This window comes from Oncorhynchus nerka, linkage group LG14 (assembly GCF_034236695.1).
Source record: "Oncorhynchus nerka isolate Pitt River linkage group LG14, Oner_Uvic_2.0, whole genome shotgun sequence".
In the NCBI taxonomy this organism is placed as follows: Eukaryota; Metazoa; Chordata; class Actinopteri; order Salmoniformes; family Salmonidae; genus Oncorhynchus; species Oncorhynchus nerka.
This window is the reverse complement of record NC_088409.1, coordinates 3021938-3041901: the sequence shown is the minus strand read 5'-3', so window position 1 is coordinate 3041901 and position 19964 is coordinate 3021938. Positions and strand designations below refer to the sequence as shown.

At 51.6% G+C, this 19964-nt stretch overlaps 1 protein-coding gene and 2 long non-coding RNA genes across 4 annotated transcripts in view; all 3 read left to right on the top strand.

The window, feature by feature from the left end:
• Nucleotides 1–16426, top strand: part of LOC135575086 (uncharacterized) — a 143122-nt gene extending 126696 nt beyond the window's left edge. Inside the window, exons 1-2 of one of the 2 annotated variants that reach the window (XR_010465685.1) lie at nt 15458–16064; nt 16101–16426. This is a non-coding gene — a long non-coding RNA (uncharacterized LOC135575086). Of the gene's footprint in view, nt 1–15457; nt 16065–16100 lie in introns of those variants that run through there. The other variant, XR_010465684.1, reaches the window with a different exon arrangement.
• On the top strand, nt 1358–4831 carry LOC135575085 (uncharacterized). Its single transcript, XR_010465683.1, has 3 exons — nt 1358–1448; nt 3506–3679; nt 4793–4831. It is a non-coding gene; the product is annotated as an uncharacterized LOC135575085 (long non-coding RNA).
• LOC135575084 (centrosomal protein of 192 kDa-like) lies at nt 4844–14799 on the top strand. The gene is made up of 5 exons (XM_065027257.1): nt 4844–4916; nt 6329–6444; nt 8198–8324; nt 8435–8493; nt 13915–14799. Exons 2-5 carry the CDS (start codon nt 6437–6439, stop codon nt 14045–14047), a joined length of 327 nt encoding a protein of 108 aa, XP_064883329.1. The 5' UTR covers nt 4844–4916; nt 6329–6436; the 3' UTR covers nt 14048–14799.
• Nucleotides 16427–19964: the final 3538 nt, after the last annotated feature.

Sequence of the window (19964 nt, the reverse complement as noted above, 5' to 3'; positions counted from 1 at the left end):
GACTATATTACCAGGTGACTATATTACCCCCTCAATGTCTTGTGAGGGTGTTTTACCAGGTGACTATATTACCAGGTGACTATATTACAGGTGACTATATTACTAGGGGTGTTTTACCAGGTTACTATATTACTAGGGGTTTTTACCAGGTTATATTATGTGGTGGCCAGGTATATATTGTCCCCCGTCTTGATGTACTAGGGTGTTTTACCAGGTGACTATATTACTAGGGGTGTTTAACCAGGTGACTATATTACTAGGGGTGTTTTACCAGGTGACTATATTACCAGGTGACTATATTACTAGGGGTGTTTTACCAGGTGACTATATTACCAGGTGACTATATTACTAGGGGTGTTTTACCAGGTGACTATATTACTAGGTGACTATATTACTAGGGGTGTTTTACCAGGTGACTATAGTACCAGGTGACTATAGTACTAGGGGTGTTTCACCATAGTTTTTTGTTCCCAGGTGCCACCTCCAGATCCTCATCAGTCCTAATCCGTCCCTAGCAACCAGGACATCCATGTTTCCATGGAGTGGCCAAATCTATGTCCAGTGTGACAATCAACAGAAGGTAGTGATGATGATGTGGGCCCCTCAATGTCTTGATGTGGTGCCCCCCCTCAATGTCTTGATGTGGTGCCCCCCCTCAATGGGCCCCCCCCAATGTCTTGATGTGGTGCCACCCCCCCCCCTCAATGTCTTGATGTGGTGGGCCCCCCCCCTCAATGTCTTGATGTGGTGGGGATGTGGTGCCCCCCTCAATGTCTTGATGTGGTGGGGCCTCAATGTCTTGATGTGGTGCCCCCCTCAATGTCTTGATGTGGTGCCCCTCAATGTCTTGATGTGGTCCCCCCCTCAATGTCTTGATGTGGTGCCCCCCTCAATGTCTTGATGTGGTGGCCCCCCTCAATGTCTTGATGTGGTGTCTTGATGTGGTTCCCCCCTCAATGTCTTGATGTGGTGCCCCCCTCAATGTCTTGATGTGGTGGCCCCCAATGTCTTGATGTGGTTCCCCCAATGTCTTGATGTGGTCCCCCTCAATGTCTTGATGTGGTGCCCCCCCTCAATGTCTTGATGTGGTGCCCCCCCCTCAATGTCTTGATGTGGTGCCCCCCCCTCAATGTCTTGATATGGTGCCCCCTCAATGTCTTGATGTGGTGCCCCCCCAATGTCTTGATGGCCCTCCCCTTAATGATGTTATTTTCTCTCCTCCTGCTGTCCAGTTCATCAAAGTCCAGATCCGTCAGGACCTGGCTCTGGATGTATCAACGGCCCCAGCAGACCGGAGCCTAGCCCCCTTCCTCCTCAGACTGCTAGCCCCATGCCCACCTCCATGCTGCCCCTGCAGGCCAACCCCCTGACCAGGACCGCTCCAGCCACGGTAGAGATCAGTAACCGTACCATCGTGTTTCCTGCCACGCCCTCAGGAGAAACCTCAGGTAGGAGACACTCTGACTCCCAGCAGCGTTACTCAGCATTGGGACATATAATCTCAGCGTTGGCACATATCTATAATCTCAGCATTGGGACATATCTATAATCTCAGCATTGGGACATATCTATAATCTCAGTGTTGGGACATATCTATAATCTCAGCGTTGGGACATATCTATAATCTCAGCATTGGGACATATCTATAATCTCAGCATTGGGACATATCTATAATCTCAGCATTGGGACATATCTATAATCTCAGCATTGGGACATATCTATAATCTCAGTGTTGGGACATATCTATAATCTCAGCGTTGGGACATATCTATAATCTCAGCGTTGGGACATATCTATAATCTCTGCATTGGGACATATCTATAATCTCTGACTCAGTGTTGGGACATATCTATAATCTCAGCATTGGGACATATCTATAATCTCAGCATTGGGACATATCTATAATCTCAGCATTGGGACACATCTATAATCTCTGACTCAGTGTTGGGACATATCTATAATCTCAGCATTGGGACATATCTATAATCTCAGCATTGGGACATATCTATAATCTCAGCATTGGGACATATCATCATATCTATAATCTCAGTGACATATCAGTGCGTTGGGACATATCTATAATCTCAGCGTTGGGACATATCTATAATCTCAGCATTGGGACATATCTATAATCTCTGACATATCTAGACTGTGTGGGACATATCTATAATCTCAGCATTGGGACATATCTATAATCTCAGCATTGACACATCTATAATCTCTGACTGTGTGGGACATATCTATAATCTCAGCATTGGGACATATCTATAATCTCAGCATTGGGACACATCTATAATCTCTGACTCAGTGTTGGGACATATCTATAATCTCAGCATTGGGACATATCTATAATCAGCATTGGGACATATCTATAATCTCTGACAGTGTTGGGACATATCTATAATCTCAGCATTGGGACATATCTATAATCTCTGACTCAGTGTGGGACATATCTATAATCTTCAGCATTGGGACAGACATTGGGACATATCTATAATCTCAGCATTGGGACATATCTATAATCTCTGACTCAGTGTTGGGACATTGGGACATATCTATAATCTCAGCATTGGGACATATCTATAATCTCAGCTATTCTCAGCATTGGGACATATCTATAATCTCAGCATTGGGACATATCTATAATCTCAGCATTGGGACATATCTATAATCTCAGCATTGACATATCAACATTGGGACATATCTATAATCTCAGCATTGGGACATATCTATAATCTCAGCGTTGGGGGACATATCTATAATCTCAGCATTGGGACATATCTATAATCTCTGGGACTCATAATCTCAGTGTTGGGACATGTCTATAATCTCAGCATTGGGACACATCTATAATCTCTGACTCAACGTTGGGACATATCTATAATCTCAGTGTTGGGACATATCTATAATCTCAGCATTGGGACACATCTGTAATCTCTGACTCAGTGTTGGGACATATCTATAATCTCTGACTCAGTGTTGGGATATATCTATAATCTCTGACTCAGTGTTGGGATATATCTATAATCTCAGTGTTGGGACATATCTATAATCTCAGCGTTGGGACACATCTGTAATCTCAGCATTGGGACATATCTGTAATCTCTGACTCAGTGTTGGGATATATCTATAATCTCAGTGTTGGGACATATCTATAATCTCAGTGTTGGGACATATCTATAATCTCAGCGTTGGGACACATCTGTAATCTCAGCATTGGGACACATCTGTAATCTCTGACTCAGCGTGGACATATCTATAATCTCTGACTCAGTGTTGGGATATATCTATAATCTCAGCATTGGGACACATCTATAATCTCTGACTCAGTGTTGGGACACATCTATAATCTCAGCGTTGGGACATATCTATAACCTCTGGAGTTTGCAGTTGCCAGTCAATAGCCCTATTTCCCCTCTAGATAATACCAAAATGCTCTGTATGTTCTTGAAGAATGTTTCTTGTTTCCAGTGTTTTGATCTAAAGCCGTCTCTTCCTTCGTCAGAGTCCTCTGTGGAGGTGGAGAACAGAGGAGAGCAGGTGAGGTGGTACCTGTCTTCCTTCGCCCCTCCCTATGTAAAGGGGGTGGACAGCAGTGGGGATGTGTACCGGCCACCTACACAGCCTTCAGATGTCCCCTTTAGTCTCTGGAACCCTGGGAGCATACCACAAGATGCAGGTGATTTACTCCATCTCTACCCCTACCTATGGCTTTATTAGGGTTACTGACCACCCAGCTTTACCCGGTCACACCCTGGTCCCCAGAACATATCTTTATTAGGGGGTTACTGACCACCCAGCTTTACCCATTCACACCCTGGTCCCCAGAACATATCTTTATTAGGGGGTTACTGACCACCCAGCTTTACCCAGTCACACCCCTGGTCCCCAGAACATATCTTTATTAGGGGGTTACTGACCACCCAGCTTTACCCAGTCACACCCCTGGTCCCCAGAACATATATTTATTAGGGGGGTTACTGACCACCCAGCTTTACCCAGTCACACCCCTGGTCCCCAGAACATATCTTTATTAGGGGGATTACTGACCACCCAGCTTTACCCAGTCACACCCCTGGTCCCAGAACATATCTTTATTAGGGGGGGGGTTACTGACCACCCAGCTTTACCCAGTCACACCCCTGGTCCCCAGAACATATCTTTATTAGGGGTTACTGACCACCCAGCTTTACCCAGTCACACCCTGGTCCCCAGAACATATCTTTATTAGGGGGTTACTGACCACCCAGCTTTACCCAGTCACACCCTGGTCCCCAGAACATATCTTTATTAGGGGGTTACTGACCACCCAGCTTTACCCAGTCACACCCTGGTCCCCAGAACATATCTTTATTAGGGGGTTACTGACCACCCAGCTTTACCCAGTCACACCCCTGGTCCCCAGAACATATCTTTATTAGGGGGGTTACTGACCACCCAGCTTTACCCAGTCACACCCCTGGTCCCCAGAACATATCTTTATTAGGGGGGTTACTGACCACCCAGCTTTACCCAGTCACACCTCTGGTCCCCAGAACATATCTTTATTAGGGGGGGTTACTGACCACCCAGTCACACCCCTGGTCTCCAGAACATATCTTTATTAGGGGGGTTACTGACCACCCAGCTTTACCCAGTCACACCCCTGGTCTCCAGAACATATCTTTATTAGGGGGTTACTGACCACCCAGCTTTACCCAGTCACACCCTGGTCCCCAGAACTCCTATCTCCTGTTGATCTCCTCCCGGGTGTCTCCTCCTCCCTCCCGTTGGTGTCTCCTCCTACCTCCAGGTGCCCATCACCTTCCTGCCCAGGGACCGAGGGGACTATCTTTTATCAGTTCTGGGACCTGGAGTGTCACCCAGTGGCTGAGCCTCAGCACAAGACCAGGATACGCTTCCAGCTCTGTGGCATTGTGGGTAGACTGATATAGGACATCATTATACTGCCAGGAGACTGATATAGGACATCACTATACTGCCAGGACATCATTATACTGCCAGGAGACTGTTATAGGACACCATTATACTGGGACCAGGAGACTGTTACACCATTATACTGCCAGGAGACTGTTATAGGACACAAGACCCAGGAGACTGTTATAGGACATCTGTATACTGCCAGGAGACATCATTTGCCAGGAGACTGTTATAGGACATCATTATACTGCCAGGAGACTGATATAGGACATCATTATACTGCCAGGAGACTGATATAGGACATCATTATACTGCCAGGAGACTGTTATAGGACATCATTATACTGCCAGGAGACTGTTATAGGACATCATTATACTGCCAGGAGACTGATATAGGACATCATTATACTACCAGGAGACTGTTATAGGACATCATTATACTGCCAGGAGACTGTTATACTGCCAGGAGACATCATTATACTGCCAGGAGACTGTTATAGGACATCATTATACTGCCAGGAGACTGTTATAGGACATCATTATACTACCAGGAGACTGTTATAGGACATCATTATACTGCCAGGAGACTGTTATAGGACACCATTATACTGCCAGGAGACATCATTATACTGCCAGGAGACTGTTATAGGACATCATTATACTGCCAGGAGACTGTTATAGGACATCATTATACTGCCAGGAGACTGCCAGGAGACTTATAGGACATCATTATACTGCCAGGAGACATCATTATACTGCCAGGAGACTGATATAGGACATCATTATACTACCAGGAGACTGTTAGGACATCATTATACTGCCAGGACATCATATACTGCCAGGAGACTGTTATAGGACATCATTATACTGCCAGGAGACTGTTATAGGACATCATTATACTGCCAGGAGACTGTTATAGGACATCATTATACTGCCAGGAGACTGTTATAGGACATCATTATACTGCCAGGAGACTGTTATAGGACATCATTATACTGCCAGGAGACTGTTATAGGACATCATTATACTGCCAGGAGACATCATTATACTGCCAGGAGACTGTTATAGGACATCATTATACTACCAGGAGACATCACCATTATACTGCCAGGAGACATCATTATACTGCCAGGAGACTGTTATAGGACATCATTATACTGCCAGGAGACTGTTATAGGACACCATTATACTACCAGGAGACTGTTATAGGACACCATTATACTGCCAGGAGACTGTTATAGGACACCATTATACTACCAGGAGACTGTTATAGGACACCATTATACTGCCAGGAGACATCATTATACTGCCAGGAGACTGTCTTGAATAATGAATATGACCCTTCTGGATATGGCGTGGAGGGTGGCGGTGGCGTGGAGGGTGGCCATGATGATGATGGTGTGTTTCAGGGTGTGAAGGTTGGTCCAGCGGTGGCTCCTCAGGAAGCAGACTGTTCTCTGGTGAAGACTGAAGCCTTTAAGACCAGGAGAAGACCTGACCCGGTTGCTGATGGGGGCATGACTGGGTAAGGATGGCAGTCAGGTCTCACTAGTGATGACTGGCAGTCAGGTCCCACTAGTGATGCCTGGGTAAGGGCTGGCAGTCAGGTTCCACTAGTGATGACTGGGTAAGGATGGCAGTCAGGTCTCACTAGTGATGACTGGCAGTCAGGTCTCACTAGTGATGACTGGGTAAGGACTGGCAGTCAGGTCTCACTAGTGATGACTGGGTAAGGACTGGCAGTCAGGTCTCACTAGTGATGACTGGCAGTCAGGTCTCACTAGTGATGACTGGGTAAGGACTGGCAGTCAGGTCTCACTAGTGATGACTGGCAGTCAGGTCTCACTAGTGATGACTGGGTAAGGACTGGCAGTCAGGTCTCACTAGTGATGACTGGCAGTCAGGTCTCACTAGTGATGACTGGCAGTCAGGTCTCACTAGTGATGACTGGCAGTCAGGTCTCACTAGTGATGACTGGCAGTCAGGTCTCACTAGTGATGACTGGGTCAAGGACTGGCAGTCAGGTCTCACTAGTGATGACTGGCAGTCAGGTCTCACTAGTGATGACTGGGTAAGGACTGGCAGTCAGGTCTCACTAGTGATGACTGGCTGGCAGTCAGGTCTCACTAGTGATGACTGGCAGTCAGGTCTCACTAGTGATGACTGGCAGTCAGGTCTCACTAGTGATGACTGGCAGTCAGGTCTCACTAGTGATGACTGGCAGTCAGGTCTCACTAGTGATGACTGGCAGTCAGGTCTCACTAGTGATGACTGGCAGTCAGGTCTCACTAGTGATGACTGGCAGTCAGGTCTCACTAGTGATGACTGGCAGTCAGGTCTCACTAGTGATGACTGGCAGTCAGGTCTCACTAGTGATGACTGGCAGTCAGGTCTCACTAGTGATGACTGGCAGTCAGGTCTCACTAGTGATGACTGGCAGTCAGGTCTCACTAGTGATGACTGGCAGTCAGGTCTCACTAGTGATGACTGGCAGTCAGGTCTCACTAGTGATGACTAGAAAAACACTAGTGATGACCCTCCACAGTCCAGAGCACAGTGAAGGATGAATCACAAAACAGGGAGCACTAGTTAGCCAGCTAGTTAACCAGTTAGTTAGTCAGTCAGCTGGCAGTCAGGTCTCTTAGAGCACCATGGAGGAGGAAGGTTCAGGAAGCTCAGAGCCCCATGGAGGAGGAAGGTTCAGGAAGCTCAGAGCCCCATGGAGGAGGAAGGTTCAGGAAGCTCAGAGCCCCAAGGAGGAGGAAGGTTCAGGAAGCTCAGAGCCCCAAGGAGGAGGAAGGTTCAGGAAGCTCAGAGCCCCAAGGAGGAGGAAGGTTCAGGAAGCTCAGAGCCCCATGGAGGAGGAAGGTTCAGGTAGACGGTCAGGGAGCTCAGAGCCCCATGGAGGAGGAAGGTTCAGGTAGATGGTCAGGGAGCTCAGAGCCCCATGGAGGAGGAAGGTTCAGGAAGCTCAGAGCCCCATGGAGGAGGAAGATTCAGGAGGCTCAGAGCCCCATGGAGGAGGAAGGTTCAGGAAGCTCAGAGCCCCATGGAGGAGGAAGGTTCAGGAAGCTCAGAGCCCCAAGGAGGAGGAAGGTTCAAGTAGATGGTCAGGGAGCTCAAAGCCCCATGGAGGAGGAAGGTTCAGGTAGATGTTCAGGAAGCTCAAAGCCCCATGGAGGAGGAAGGTTCAGGTCGATGTTCAGGAAGCTCAAAGCCCCATGGAGGAGGAAGGTTCAGGTCGATGTTAAATGTGTGGATGATGTTGTGTGTTCCAGTCAGGAGGAGGCTCTGTGTAGGGGGGTATACGCCCCCCAGGACCACTACTCATTCCCCCCTACCAGGGTAGGGGAGACCAGCACACTGAAGGTCAACATGAGAAACAACTCCTTGGAAACACATGCGGTGAGCAACACACACACACAGAATAATTGCATGAACTGTGATTGATGTGATAACTACCCAGAATGCTTTGCATTGCATGGATTTGATGTTGAGCTTGTCTGATGTTGCAGCTGATGTTCCTAACCCCTAAAGAGCCCTTCCACATCAAGCATTCCAAATATTCCCTAAGGTGAGTCCACGCCGCTTGGTGACTGTCATTCCTCTTCTGTAATCAGTGTCCTGGTTAGCCTGGCCACAGAGCTATACCATGACCATAGAAGTTGACCAAGACTGCACAACTACATCTGGGACCAGGCTATGATGTACTGAAAGGCTGTGATTGGTCCTGTTTGTGTAACCCTGAGTGTGACTTCCTGCTCCTAATGCTGTGGAAACTCAGAGGGGTCGGTCTGAGAGCGTCTGGACAGCAGGTCACTGTGTTGGTCAGGCTCTGGGTCTGAGAGCGTCTGGACAGCAGGTCACTGTGTTGGTCAGGCTCTGGGTCTGAGAGCGTCTGGACAGCAGGTCACTGTGTTGGTCAGGCTCTGGGTCTGAGAGCGTCTGGACAGCAGGTCACTGTGTTGGTCAGGCTCTGGGTCTGAGAGCGTCTGGACAGCAGGTCACTGTGTTGGTCAGGCTCTGGGTCTGAGAGCGTCTGGACACCAGGTCACTGTGTCACTGGGTCTGAGAGCCTGGACAGCAGGTCACTGGGTCAGGCTCTGGGCCTGAGAGCGTCTGGACAGCAGGTCACTGTGTTGGTCAGGCTCTGGGTCTGAGAGCGTCTGGACAGCAAGTCACTGTGTTGGTCAGGCTCTGGGTCTGAGAGCGTCTGGACAGCAGGTCACTGTGTTGGTCAGGCTCTGGGTCTGAGAGCGTCTGGACAGCAGGCCACTGTGTTGGTCAGGCTCTGGGTCTGAGAGCGTCTGGACAGCAGGTCACTGTGTTGGTCAGGCTCTGGGTCTGAGAGCGTCTGGACAGCAGGTCACTGTGTTGGTCAGGCTCTGGGTCTGAGAGCGTCTGGACAGCAGGTCACTGTGTTGGTCAGGCTCTGGGTCTGAGAGCGTCTGGACAGCAGGTCACTGTGTTGGTCAGGCTCTGGGTCTGAGAGCGTCTGGACAGCAGGTCACTGTGTTGGTCAGGCTCTGGACAGCAGGTCACTGTGTTGGTCAGGCTCTGGGTCTGAGAGCGTCTGGACAGCAGGTCACTGTGTTGGTCAGGCTCTGGACAGCAGGTCACTGTGTTGGTCAGGCTCTGGGTCTGAGAGCGTCTGGACAGCAGGTCACTGTGTTGGTCAGGCTCTGGGCCTGAGAGCGTCTGGACAGCAGGTCACTGTGTTGGTCAGGCTCTGGACAGCAGGTCACTGTGTTGGTCAGGCTCTGGGTCTGAGAGCGTCTGGACAGCAGGTCACTGTGTTGGTCAGGCTCTGGGTCTGAGAGCGTCTGGACAGCAGGTCACTGTGTTGGTCAGGCTCTGGGCCTGAGAGCGTCTGGACAGCAGGTCACTGTGTTGGTCAGGCTCTGGGTCTGAGAGCGTCTGGACAGCAGGTCACTGTGTTGGTCAGGCTCTGGGCCTGAGAGCGTCTGGACAGCAGGTCACTGTGTTGGTCAGGCTCTGGGCCTGAGAGCGTCTGGACAGCAGGTCACTGTGTTGGTCAGGCTCTGGGCCTGAGAGCGTCTGGACAGCAGGTCACTGTGTTGGTCAGGCTCTGGACAGCAGGTCACTGTGTTGGTCAGGCTCTGGGTCTGAGAGCGTTTGGACAGCAGGTCACTGTGTTGGTCAGGCTCTGGGCCTGAGTGTCTGGACAGCAGGTCACTGTGTTGGTCAGGCTCTGGGCCTGAGAGCGTCTGGACAGCAGGCCACTGTGTTGGTCAGGCTCTGGACAGCAGGTCACTGTGTTGGTCAGGCTCTGGGTCTGAGAGCGTCTGGACAGCAGGTCACTGTGTTGGTCAGGCTCTGGGCCTGAGAGCGTCTGGACAGCAGGTCACTGTGTTGGTCAGGCTCTGGGCCTGAGAGCGTTTGGACAGCAGGTCACTGTGTTGGCCAGGCTCTGGACAGCAGGTCACTGTGTTGGTCAGGCTCTGGACAGCAGGTCACTGTGTTGGTCAGGCTCTGGGCCTGAGAGCGTCTGGACAGCAGGTCACTGTGTTGGCCAGGCTCTGGACAGCAGGTCACTGTGTTGGCCAGGCTCTGGACAGCAGGTCACTGTGTTGGTCAGGCTCTGGGTCTGAGAGCGTCTGGACAGCAGGTCACTGTGTTGGTCAGGCTCTGGGCCTGAGAGCGTCTGGACAGCAGGTCACTGTGTTGGTCAGGCTCTGGACAGCAGGTCACTGTATTGGTCAGGCTCTGGGCCTGAGAGCGTCTGGACAGCAGGTCACTGTGTTGGTCAGGCTCTGGGTCTGAGAGCGTCTGGACAGCAGGCCACTGTGTTGGTCAGGCTCTGGGTCTGAGAGCGTCTGGACAGCAGGTCACTGTGTTGGTCAGGCTCTGGACAGCAGGTCACTGTGTTGGTCAGGCTCTGGGTCTGAGAACATCTGGACAGCAGGTCACTGTGTTGGTCAGGCTCTGGGTCTGAGAGCGTCTGGACAGCAGGCCACTGTGTTGGTCAGGCTCTGGGTCTGAGAGCGTCTGGACAGCAGGCCACTGTGTTGGTCAGGCTCTGGGCCTGAGAGCGTCTGGACAGCAGGCCACTGTGTTGGTCAGGCTCTGGACAGCAGGTCACTGTGTTGGTCAGGCTCTGGTCCTGAGAGCGTCTGGACAGCAGGTCACTGTGTTGGTCAGGCTCTGGGTCTGAGAGCGTCTGGACAGCAGGCCACTGTGTTGGTCAGGCTCTGGTCCTGAGAGCGTCTGGACAGCAGGCCACTGTGTTGGTCAGGCTCTGGTCCTGAGAGCGTCTGGACAGCAGGCCACTGTGTTGGTCAGGCTCTGGACAGCAGGTCACTGTGTTGGTCAGGCTCTGGCCCTGAGAGCGTCTGGACAGCAGGTCACTGTGTTGGTCAGGCTCTGGGTCTGAGAGCGACTGGACAGCAGGTCACTGTGTTGGTCAGGCTCTGGGTCTGAGAGCGTCTGGACAGCAGGCCACTGTGTTATCTACTGAAGTAGGTGTGGTGGTGCTGTGTGGCGAATGGCATCTTGCTGCATGTCCTGACTCCTCCCATGCCTCAGTCCGTGTGGCGTCTGCCTCAGTCCGTGTGGCGTCTGCCTCTCTGTCCGTGGTGTCGTCTGCCTCTCTGTCCGTGGTGTCGTCTGCCTCTCTGTCCGTGGTGTCGTCTGCCTCTCTGTCCGTGGTGTCGTCTGCCTCTCTGTCCGTGGTGTCGTCTGCCTCTCTGTCCGTGGTGTCGTCTGCCTCTCTGTCCGTGGTGTCGTCTGCCTCTCTGTCCGTGGTGTCGTCTGCCTCTCTGTCCGTGGTGTCGTCTGCCTCTCTGTCCGTGGTGTCGTCTGCCTCTCTGTCCGTGGTGTCGTCTGCCTCTCTGTCCGTGGTGTCGTCTGCCTCTCTGTCCGTGGTGTCGTCTGCCTCTCTGTCCGTGGTGTCGTCTGCCTCTCTGTCCGTGGTGTCGTCTGCCTCTCTGTCCGTGGTGTCGTCTGCCTCTCTGTCCGTGGTGTCGTCTGCCTCTCTGTCCGTGGTGTCGTCTGCCTCTCTGTCCGTGGTGTCGTCTGCCTCTCTGTCCGTGGTGTCGTCTGCCTCTCTGTCCGTGGTGTCGTCTGCCTCTCTGTCCGTGGTGTCGTCTGCCTCTCTGTCCGTGGTGTCGTCTGCCTCTCTGTCCGTGGTGTCGTCTGCCTCTCTGTCCGTGGTGTCGTCTGCCTCTCTGTCCGTGGTGTCGTCTGCCTCTCTGTCCGTGGTGTCGTCTGCCTCTCTGTCCGTCTCTCTGTCCGTAGTGTCGTCTGCCTCTCTGTCCGCCTCTCTGTCCGTAGTGTCGTCTGCCTCTCTGTCCGCCTGGTGTCGTCTGCCTCTCTGTCCGCCTCTCTGTCCGTGGTGTCGTCTGCCTCTCTGTCCGCCTCTCTGTCCGTAGTGTCGTCTGCCTCTCTGTCCGCCTCTCTGTCCGTAGTGTCGTCTGCCTCTCTGTCCGCCTCTCTGTCCGTAGTGTCGTCTGCCTCTCTGTCCGTGGTGTCGTCTGCCTCTCTGTCCGTGGTGTCGTCTGCCTCTCTGTCCGTGGTGTCGCCTGCCTCTCTGTCCGTGGTGTCGTCTGCCTCTCTGTCCGTGTCCGTGTCGTCTGCCTCTCTGTCCGCCTCTCTGTCCGTGTGTCGTCTGCCTCTCTGTCCTCTGTCCGTGTGTCGTCTGCCTCTCTGTCCGTGGTGTCGTCTGCCTCTCTGTCCGTGGTGTCGTCTGCCTCTCTGTCCGTGGTGTCGTCTGCCTCTCTGTCCGTAGTGTCGTCTGCCTCTCTGTCTGCCTCTCTGTCCGTGGTGTCGTCTGCCTCTCTGTCCGTGGTGTCGTCTGCCTCTCTGTCCGTGGTGTCGTCTGCCTCTCTGTCCGTGGTGTCGTCTGCCTCTCTGTCCGTGGTGTCGTCTGCCTCTCTGTCCGTGGTGTCGTCTGCCTCTCTGTCCGTGGTGTCGTCTGCCTCTCTGTCCGTGGTGTCGTCTGCCTCTCTGTCCGTGGTGTCGTCTGCCTCTCTGTCCGTGGTGTCGCTCTGCCTCTCTGTCCGTGGTGTCGTCTGCCTCTCTGTCCGTGGTGTCGCCTGCCTCTCTGCCTCCCGTGGTGTCGTCTGTCTCTCTGTCCGTGGTGTCGTCTGCCTCTCTGTCCGTGGTGTCGTCTGCCTCTCTGTCCGTGGTGTCGTCTGCCTCTCTGTCCGTGGTGTCGTCTGCCTCTCTGTCCGTGGTGTCGTCTGCCTCTCTGTCCGTGGTGTCGTCTGCCTCTCTGTCCGTGGTGTCGTCTGCCTCTCTGTCCGTGGTGTCGTCTGCCTCTCTGTCCGTGGTGTCGTCTGCCTCTCTGTCCGTGGTGTCGTCTGCCTCTGTCTGCCTCTCTGTCCGTGTCTCTGCCTCTCTGTCCGTGGTGTCGCCCTCTGTCTCTCTGTCCGTGGTGTCGTCTGCCTCTCTGTCCGTGGTGTCGTCTGCCTCTCTGTCCGTGGTGTCGTCTGCCTCTCTGTCCGTAGTGTCGTCTGCCTCTCTGTCTGCCTCTCTGTCCGTAGTGTCGCCTCTCTGTCCGTAGTGTCGTCTGCCTCTGTCCGTGGTGTCGTCTGCCTCTCTGTCCGTGGTGTCGCCTGCCTCTCTGTCCGTGGTGTCGTCTGCCTCTCTGTCCGTGGTGTCGTCTGCCTCTCTGTCCGTGGTGTCGTCTGCCTCTCTGTCCGTGGTGTCGTCTGCCTCTCTGTCCGTGGTGTCGTCTGCCTCTCTGTCCGTGGTGTCGCCTGCCTCTCTGTCCGTGGTGTCGTCTGCCTCTCTGTCCGTGGTGTCGTCTGCCTCTCTGTCCGTGGTGTCGTCTGCCTCTCTGTCCGTGGTGTCGTCTGCCTCTCTGTCCGTGGTGTCGTCTGCCTCTCTGTCCGTGGTGTCGTCTGCCTCTCTGTCCGTGGTGTCGTCTGCCTCTCTGTCCGTGGTGTCGTCTGCCTCTCAGTCCGTGGCGTCTGCGAACCCGTACATACTTAGTCCATGTTTTGATTTCTTCCTGTTTCTCTCTGCCCTCCAGATCCCAACGCTACATCCACCTGCCAGTCCAGTTCAAGCCGGTTGTAACTGGAAACCACTCCAGCGTGCTGTTGGTTCAGACGGATACCAGTGGAAACATCGCTATCCAGCTGACTGGTGAGGCCCTGGCCTGACTGGCCAAGAGGACTGCTGGTCTGGGTCAGTGAGGCCCTGGCCTGACTGGCCAAGAGGACTGCTGGTCTGGGTCAGTGAGGACTGCTGGTCTGGGTCAGTGAGGACTGCTGGTCTGGGTCAGTGAGGACTGCTGGTCTGGGTCAGTGAGGACTGCTGGTCTGGGTCAGTGAGGCCCTGGCCTGACTGGCCAAAAGGACTGCTGCTCTGGGTCAGTGAGGACTGCTGCTCTGGGTCAGTGAGGCCCTGCCCTGACTGGCCAAGAGGACTGCTGGTCTGGGTCAGTGAGGACTGCTGGTCTGGGTCAGTGAGGACTGCTGGTCTGGGTCAGTGAAGGACTGCTGGTCTGGGTCAGTGAAGGACTGCTGGTCTGGGTCAGTGAGGACTTCTGCTCTGGGTCAGTGAGGACTGCTGCTCTGGGTCAGTGAGGCCCTGCCCTGACTGGCCAAGAGGACTGCTGGTCTGGGTCAGTGAGGACTGCTGGTCTGGGTCAGTGAGGACTGCTGGTCTGGGTCAGTGAGGACTGCTGCTCTGGGTCAGTGAGGACTGCTGCTCTGGGTCAGTGAGGACTGCTGCTTTGTCCAATATGGCACCCTAATCCCTGATAGTGCACTGCTTCAGGCCTGACAACGTCTCATTGGTTCCACCCCCGGCAACGTCCCAACGTCTCATTGGTTCCACCCCCGGCAACGTCCCAACGTCTCATTGGTTCCACCCCCGGCAACGTCCCAACGTCTCATTGGTTCCACCCCCGGCAACGTCCCAACGCCTCATTGGTTCCACCCCAACGCAACGCCTCATTGGTTCCACCCCGCGTCAACGTCTCATTGGTTCCACCCCGCAACGCCTCATTGGTTCCACCCGACGCAACGCCTCATTGGTTCCACCCCGCAACGCCTCATTGGTTCCACCCCGCAACGCCTCATTGGTTCCACCCGCAACGCCTCATTGGTTCCACCCCGCAACGCCTCATTGGTTCCACCCCAACGCCCCAACGTCTCATTGGTTCCACCCCGGCAACGTCTCCACCCCGCAACGCCTCATTGGTTCCACCCAACGCAACGCCTCATTGGTTCCACCCCGCAACGCCTCATTGGTTCCACCCCGCAACGCCTCATTGGTTCCACCCCGCAACGCCTCATTGGTTCCACCCCCGCAACGCCTCATTGGTTCCACCCCGCAACGCCTCATTGGTTCCACCCCGCTGGCAACGCCTCATTGGTTCCACCCTGGCAACGCCTCATTGGTTCCACCCCTGGCAACGCCTCATTGGTTCCACCCTGGCAACGCCTCATTGGTTCCACCCCTGGCAACGCCTCATTGGTTCCACCCCTGGCAACGCCTCATTGGTTCCACCCTGGCAACGCCTCATTGGTTCCACCCCTGGCAACGCCTCATTGGTTCCACCCTGGCAACGCCTCATTGGTTCCACCCCTGGCAACGTCTCATTGGTTCCACCCCTGGCAACGTCTCATTGGTTCCACCCCTGGCAACGTCTCATTGGTTCCACCCCTGGCAACGTCTCATTGGTTCCACCCCTGGCAACGTCTCATTGGTTCCACCCCTGGCAACGTCTCATTGGTTCCACCCCTGGCAACGTCTCATTCATATATCCTATCCTCTGGGGGTCTGCGTAGAGCAGACTACAACTCTATATCCTATCCTCTGGGGGTCTGCGTAGAGCAGACTACAGCTCTATATCCTATCCTCTGGGGGTCTGCGTAGAGCAGACTACAGCTCTATATCATATCCTCTGGGGGTCTGCGTAGAGCAGACTACAGCTCTATATCCTATCCTCTGGGGGTCTGCGTAGAGCTAGCAGACTACAGCTCTATAACCTATCCTCTGGGGGTCTGCGTAGAGCTAGCAGACTAGAAACATTTGACTGAATTTGATGCCCAGTACAACTTGAAGAGAGTTGGCATGGCTGATGTCATGTGACAGGGTTTACATGGGGTTTTGGTCAGTTGACCTACTGATGAACTTTTCAGAGTAATCTCCGTGCTGGGCCAGGAGGAGGTTTTCAGAGTAATCTCCGTGCTGGGCCAGGAGGAGGTTTTCAGAGTAACCTTTTCAGAGTAACCTTTTCAGAGTAACCTTTTCAGAGTAAGAGTAATCTCCGTGCTGGGCCAGGAGGAGGTTTTCAGAGTAACCTTTTCAGAGTAATCTCCGTGCTGGGCCAGGAGGAGGTTTTCAGAGTAACCTTTTCAGAGTAATCTCCGTGCTGGGCCAGGAGGAGGTTTTCCACCATCAACTCAATCATTGTTCCCTACTTTGGTTTTCTATTAGAAATGTCACACGCTTTTAAAAAAAGCACATGGTTTATATTTGATGTTATTGTGATTTTAAATGAACTTGATAAAATAAAGAGTTGTCAAACATTTTGCTCGCTTTTTATGTTTTTGCAATGTAGATGTTAAATAACTGGACAGAGATGCCTATTTCTATTTAATATGTATTCTGAGACTTTGTGTTTTAGCTAAAACGTCAAACAAAAAGCAGAGACTCCTACATGATTGGTCCCTTTCAGGACCAAGTGTTTCTGATTGGTCCCTTTCAGGACCAAGTGTTTCTGATTGGTCCCTTTCAGGACCAAGTGTTTCTGATTGGTCCCTTTCAGGACCAGGTGCTTCTGATTGGTCCCTTACAGGACCAAGTGCTTCTGATTGGTCCCTACATGTCCGGCAGTTAGCAGACTCTTATCCAGAGCCACTTACAGGACCAGGTGCTTCTGATTGGTCCCTTACAGGACCAAGTGCTTCTGATTGGTCCCTACATGTCCGGCAGTTAGCAGATTCTTATCCAGAGCCACTTACAGGACCAGGTGCTTCTGATTGGTCCCTTACAGGACCAAGTGCTTCTGATTGGTCCCTTTCAGACTATTTCTGTGAACTCATTGTGGTTCGCTTGTTTTTTTTGGTGCAGTCTGAACACTCCGAAGGAACTCAGACTCCTCGAACCCCTAAAGTGAACCCAACTGAGACCATCTCAAGAGGGCGTCTGAGTTTGGTTTGCTTGAATTCCGCGTTCAGGTTCCCTTTTTTAGGACAATGTGAACACAAAGCTCCCCAGGTTCCCCCACCACACACTACTGCAGCACACTAAACTATGGCCGCGACCCCTCGCGGGAGACTCAACGGCCGCGGATAGAGAGATGTGCAGATAAAAATGTGTTGATATTGATTAGCGGTTGTCAAGGATGTACAGAAATTCAAAAATGTGGGGGTTGTTTTTTTTTGGTTCAGATTATGTTTGTGATCTATAGGTAGAGAGAGCTTCGTAAACTGTGTTTATTCCATTGTGGGGTTTGAATATTGTGAGAAGACATATTTGGTGAGAATCACACCATGGAGCTACGGCATCAGCCCCAGATCTTATTAAAGGGCCAGTAGCCCACATTGGGTGGACAATTTACAAATATACAATATTATCTTCTGATTAGTGATGGACTTTTTTTTTTTAGTTCAAAGAGGAGACAATCTATTAGCTTCCAAAAATGTAAGTAGGTATTATAAACTCAGCAAAAAAAAAAAAAAGAACCGTCCTCTCACTGCGTTTTATTTTCATGCGTGTAAATATTTGTATGAATATGAGATTCAACAACTGAAACATTAACTGAACAAGTTCCACAGACATGTGACTAACAGAAATGGAATTGTTGTTTTTTTATTTTATTTAACCAGGTAGGCTAGTTGAGAACAAGTTCTCATTTGCAACTGCGACCTGGCCAAGATAAAGCATAGCAGTGTGAACAGACAACACAGAGTTACACATGGAGTAAGCAATTAACAAGTCAATAACACAGTAGAATAATGTGAATAATGTGTCCCAGAACAAAGGGGGGGTCAAAATCAAAAGTAACAGTCAGTATCTGGTGTGGCCACCAGCTGCATTAAGTACTGCAGTGCATCTCCTCCTCATGGACTGCACTGGATTTGCCAGTTCTTGCTGTGAGATGTTACCCTGCTCTTCCACCAAGGTACCTGCAAGTTCCTGGACATTTCTGGGGGGAATGGCCCTAGTTCTCACCCTCCGATCGAACAGGTCCCAGACGTGCTCAATGGGATTGAGATCCGGGCTCTTCGCTCGCTGGCCATGGCAGAACACTGACATTCCTGTCTTGCAGGAAATCACGCACAGAACGAGCAGTATGGCTGGTGGCATTGTCATGCTGGAGGGTCATGTCAGGATGAGCCTGCAGGAAGGGTACCACGAGGGAGGAGGATGTCTTCCCTGTAACGCACAGCGTTGTCATGCTGGAGGGTCATGTCAGGATGAGCCTGCAGGAAGGGTACCACGAGGGAGGAGGATGTCTTCCCTGTAACGCACAGCGTTGTCATGCTGGAGGGTCATGTCAGGATGAGCCTGCAGGAAGGGTACCACGAGGGAGGAGGATGTCTTCCCTGTAACGCACAGCGTTGTCATGCTGGAGGGTCATGTCAGGATGAGCCTGCAGGAAGGGTACCACATGAGGGAGGAGGATGTCTTCCCTGTAACGCACAGCGTTGTCATGCTGGAGGGTCATGTCAGGATGAGCCTGCAGGAAGGGTACCACATGAGGGAGGAGGATGTCTTCCCTGTAACGCACAGCGTTGTCATGCTGGAGGGTCATGTCAGGATGAGCCTGCAGGAAGGGTACCACATTTATGGTTCATTGAACAAGCAGGGAAACAGTGTTTAAACCCTTTACAATGAAGATCTGTGAAGTTATTTGGATTTTTACAGATTATCTTTGAAAGACAGGGTCCTGAAAAAGGGACGTTCCTTTTTTGCTGAGTTTATATATAAAATGTAAGTAGGTATTATATCTAGCTGTCTGATGGAATGGCTAGTCCTGCACTTGGGGGAAAACCCACAGTGAGTGAATGTTGGAAAAGGGGATCTGGGTTCCTTTCTAAACACAGGAATGTGAACGCAACGAGGACTCGGACCACAACATAGGTGAAGTGAACTGGCAATAGTTGAGTCCTCATTCAAGGACAGTATGAATACAGAGAACAGGTATTTTGTAGACTACAAAGAGGACGATGTGATTAAACCCACATACACTCACTTCACTCCAGGCTGTATCACAACTGACTGTGAGTCCCATAGGGCGGCACACAATTGGCCCAGCGTCGTCCAGGTTTAGGCCGTCATTGTAAATAAGAATTTGTTCTTAACTGACTTGCCTAGTTAATTAAATAAAAAATGTAAATAACTTGGCTGAATGCTGGAATGCCGATTTGAGTTTTAAATGTCCTTATAATTCAGAAAACCAGGTATTTTAAGTTTATTTCTCTCAATATTGTGCCCAGATTTATTTACATCCCTGTTGGTGATCATTTCTCATTAGCCAAGATAATCCATCCATCGGACAGGTGTGGCATATCAAGAAGCTGATTACACAGGTGCACCTTGTGCTGGGGACTATTAAAAAAAATCTTAATGGCTAGCTAGCCCTATTGACTTACTATGGGGTTGTGATCTACACACATCAGTGAGTATTATAGGCAGGTAAACATGTATTTGAAACTTACTTAGATTTTGACATTAGGCTGATTTTAAGATATGCATAACTATTGCATCATCTGCCTCCTGCCATCCTCACACTCAACGTCAACAAAACTAAGGAGATGATTGTGGACTTCAGGAAACAGCAGAGGGAACACCCCCCCTATCCACATCGATGGAACAGTAGTGGAGAGGGTAGTAAGTTTTAAGTTCCTCGGCATACACATCACAGACAAACTGAATTGGTCCACTCACACTGACAGCGTCGTGAAGAAGGCGCAGCAGCGCCTCTTCAACCTCAGGAGGCTGAAGAAATTCGGCTTGTCACCAAAAGCACTCACAAACTTCTACAGATGCACAATCGAGAGCATCCTGGCGGGCTGTATCACCGCCTGGTACGGCAACTGCTCCGCCCACAACCGTAAG

Coding starts and splice junctions, on each gene's coding strand:
- LOC135575084 (XM_065027257.1), top strand. Junction 8,325..8,434: donor ACTCCTTGGAAACACATGCG/GTGAGCAACACA, acceptor CTGATGTTGCAG/CTGATGTTCCTAACCCCTAA. Junction 8,494..13,914: donor CATTCCAAATATTCCCTAAG/GTGAGTCCACGC, acceptor TCTGCCCTCCAG/ATCCCAACGCTACATCCACC.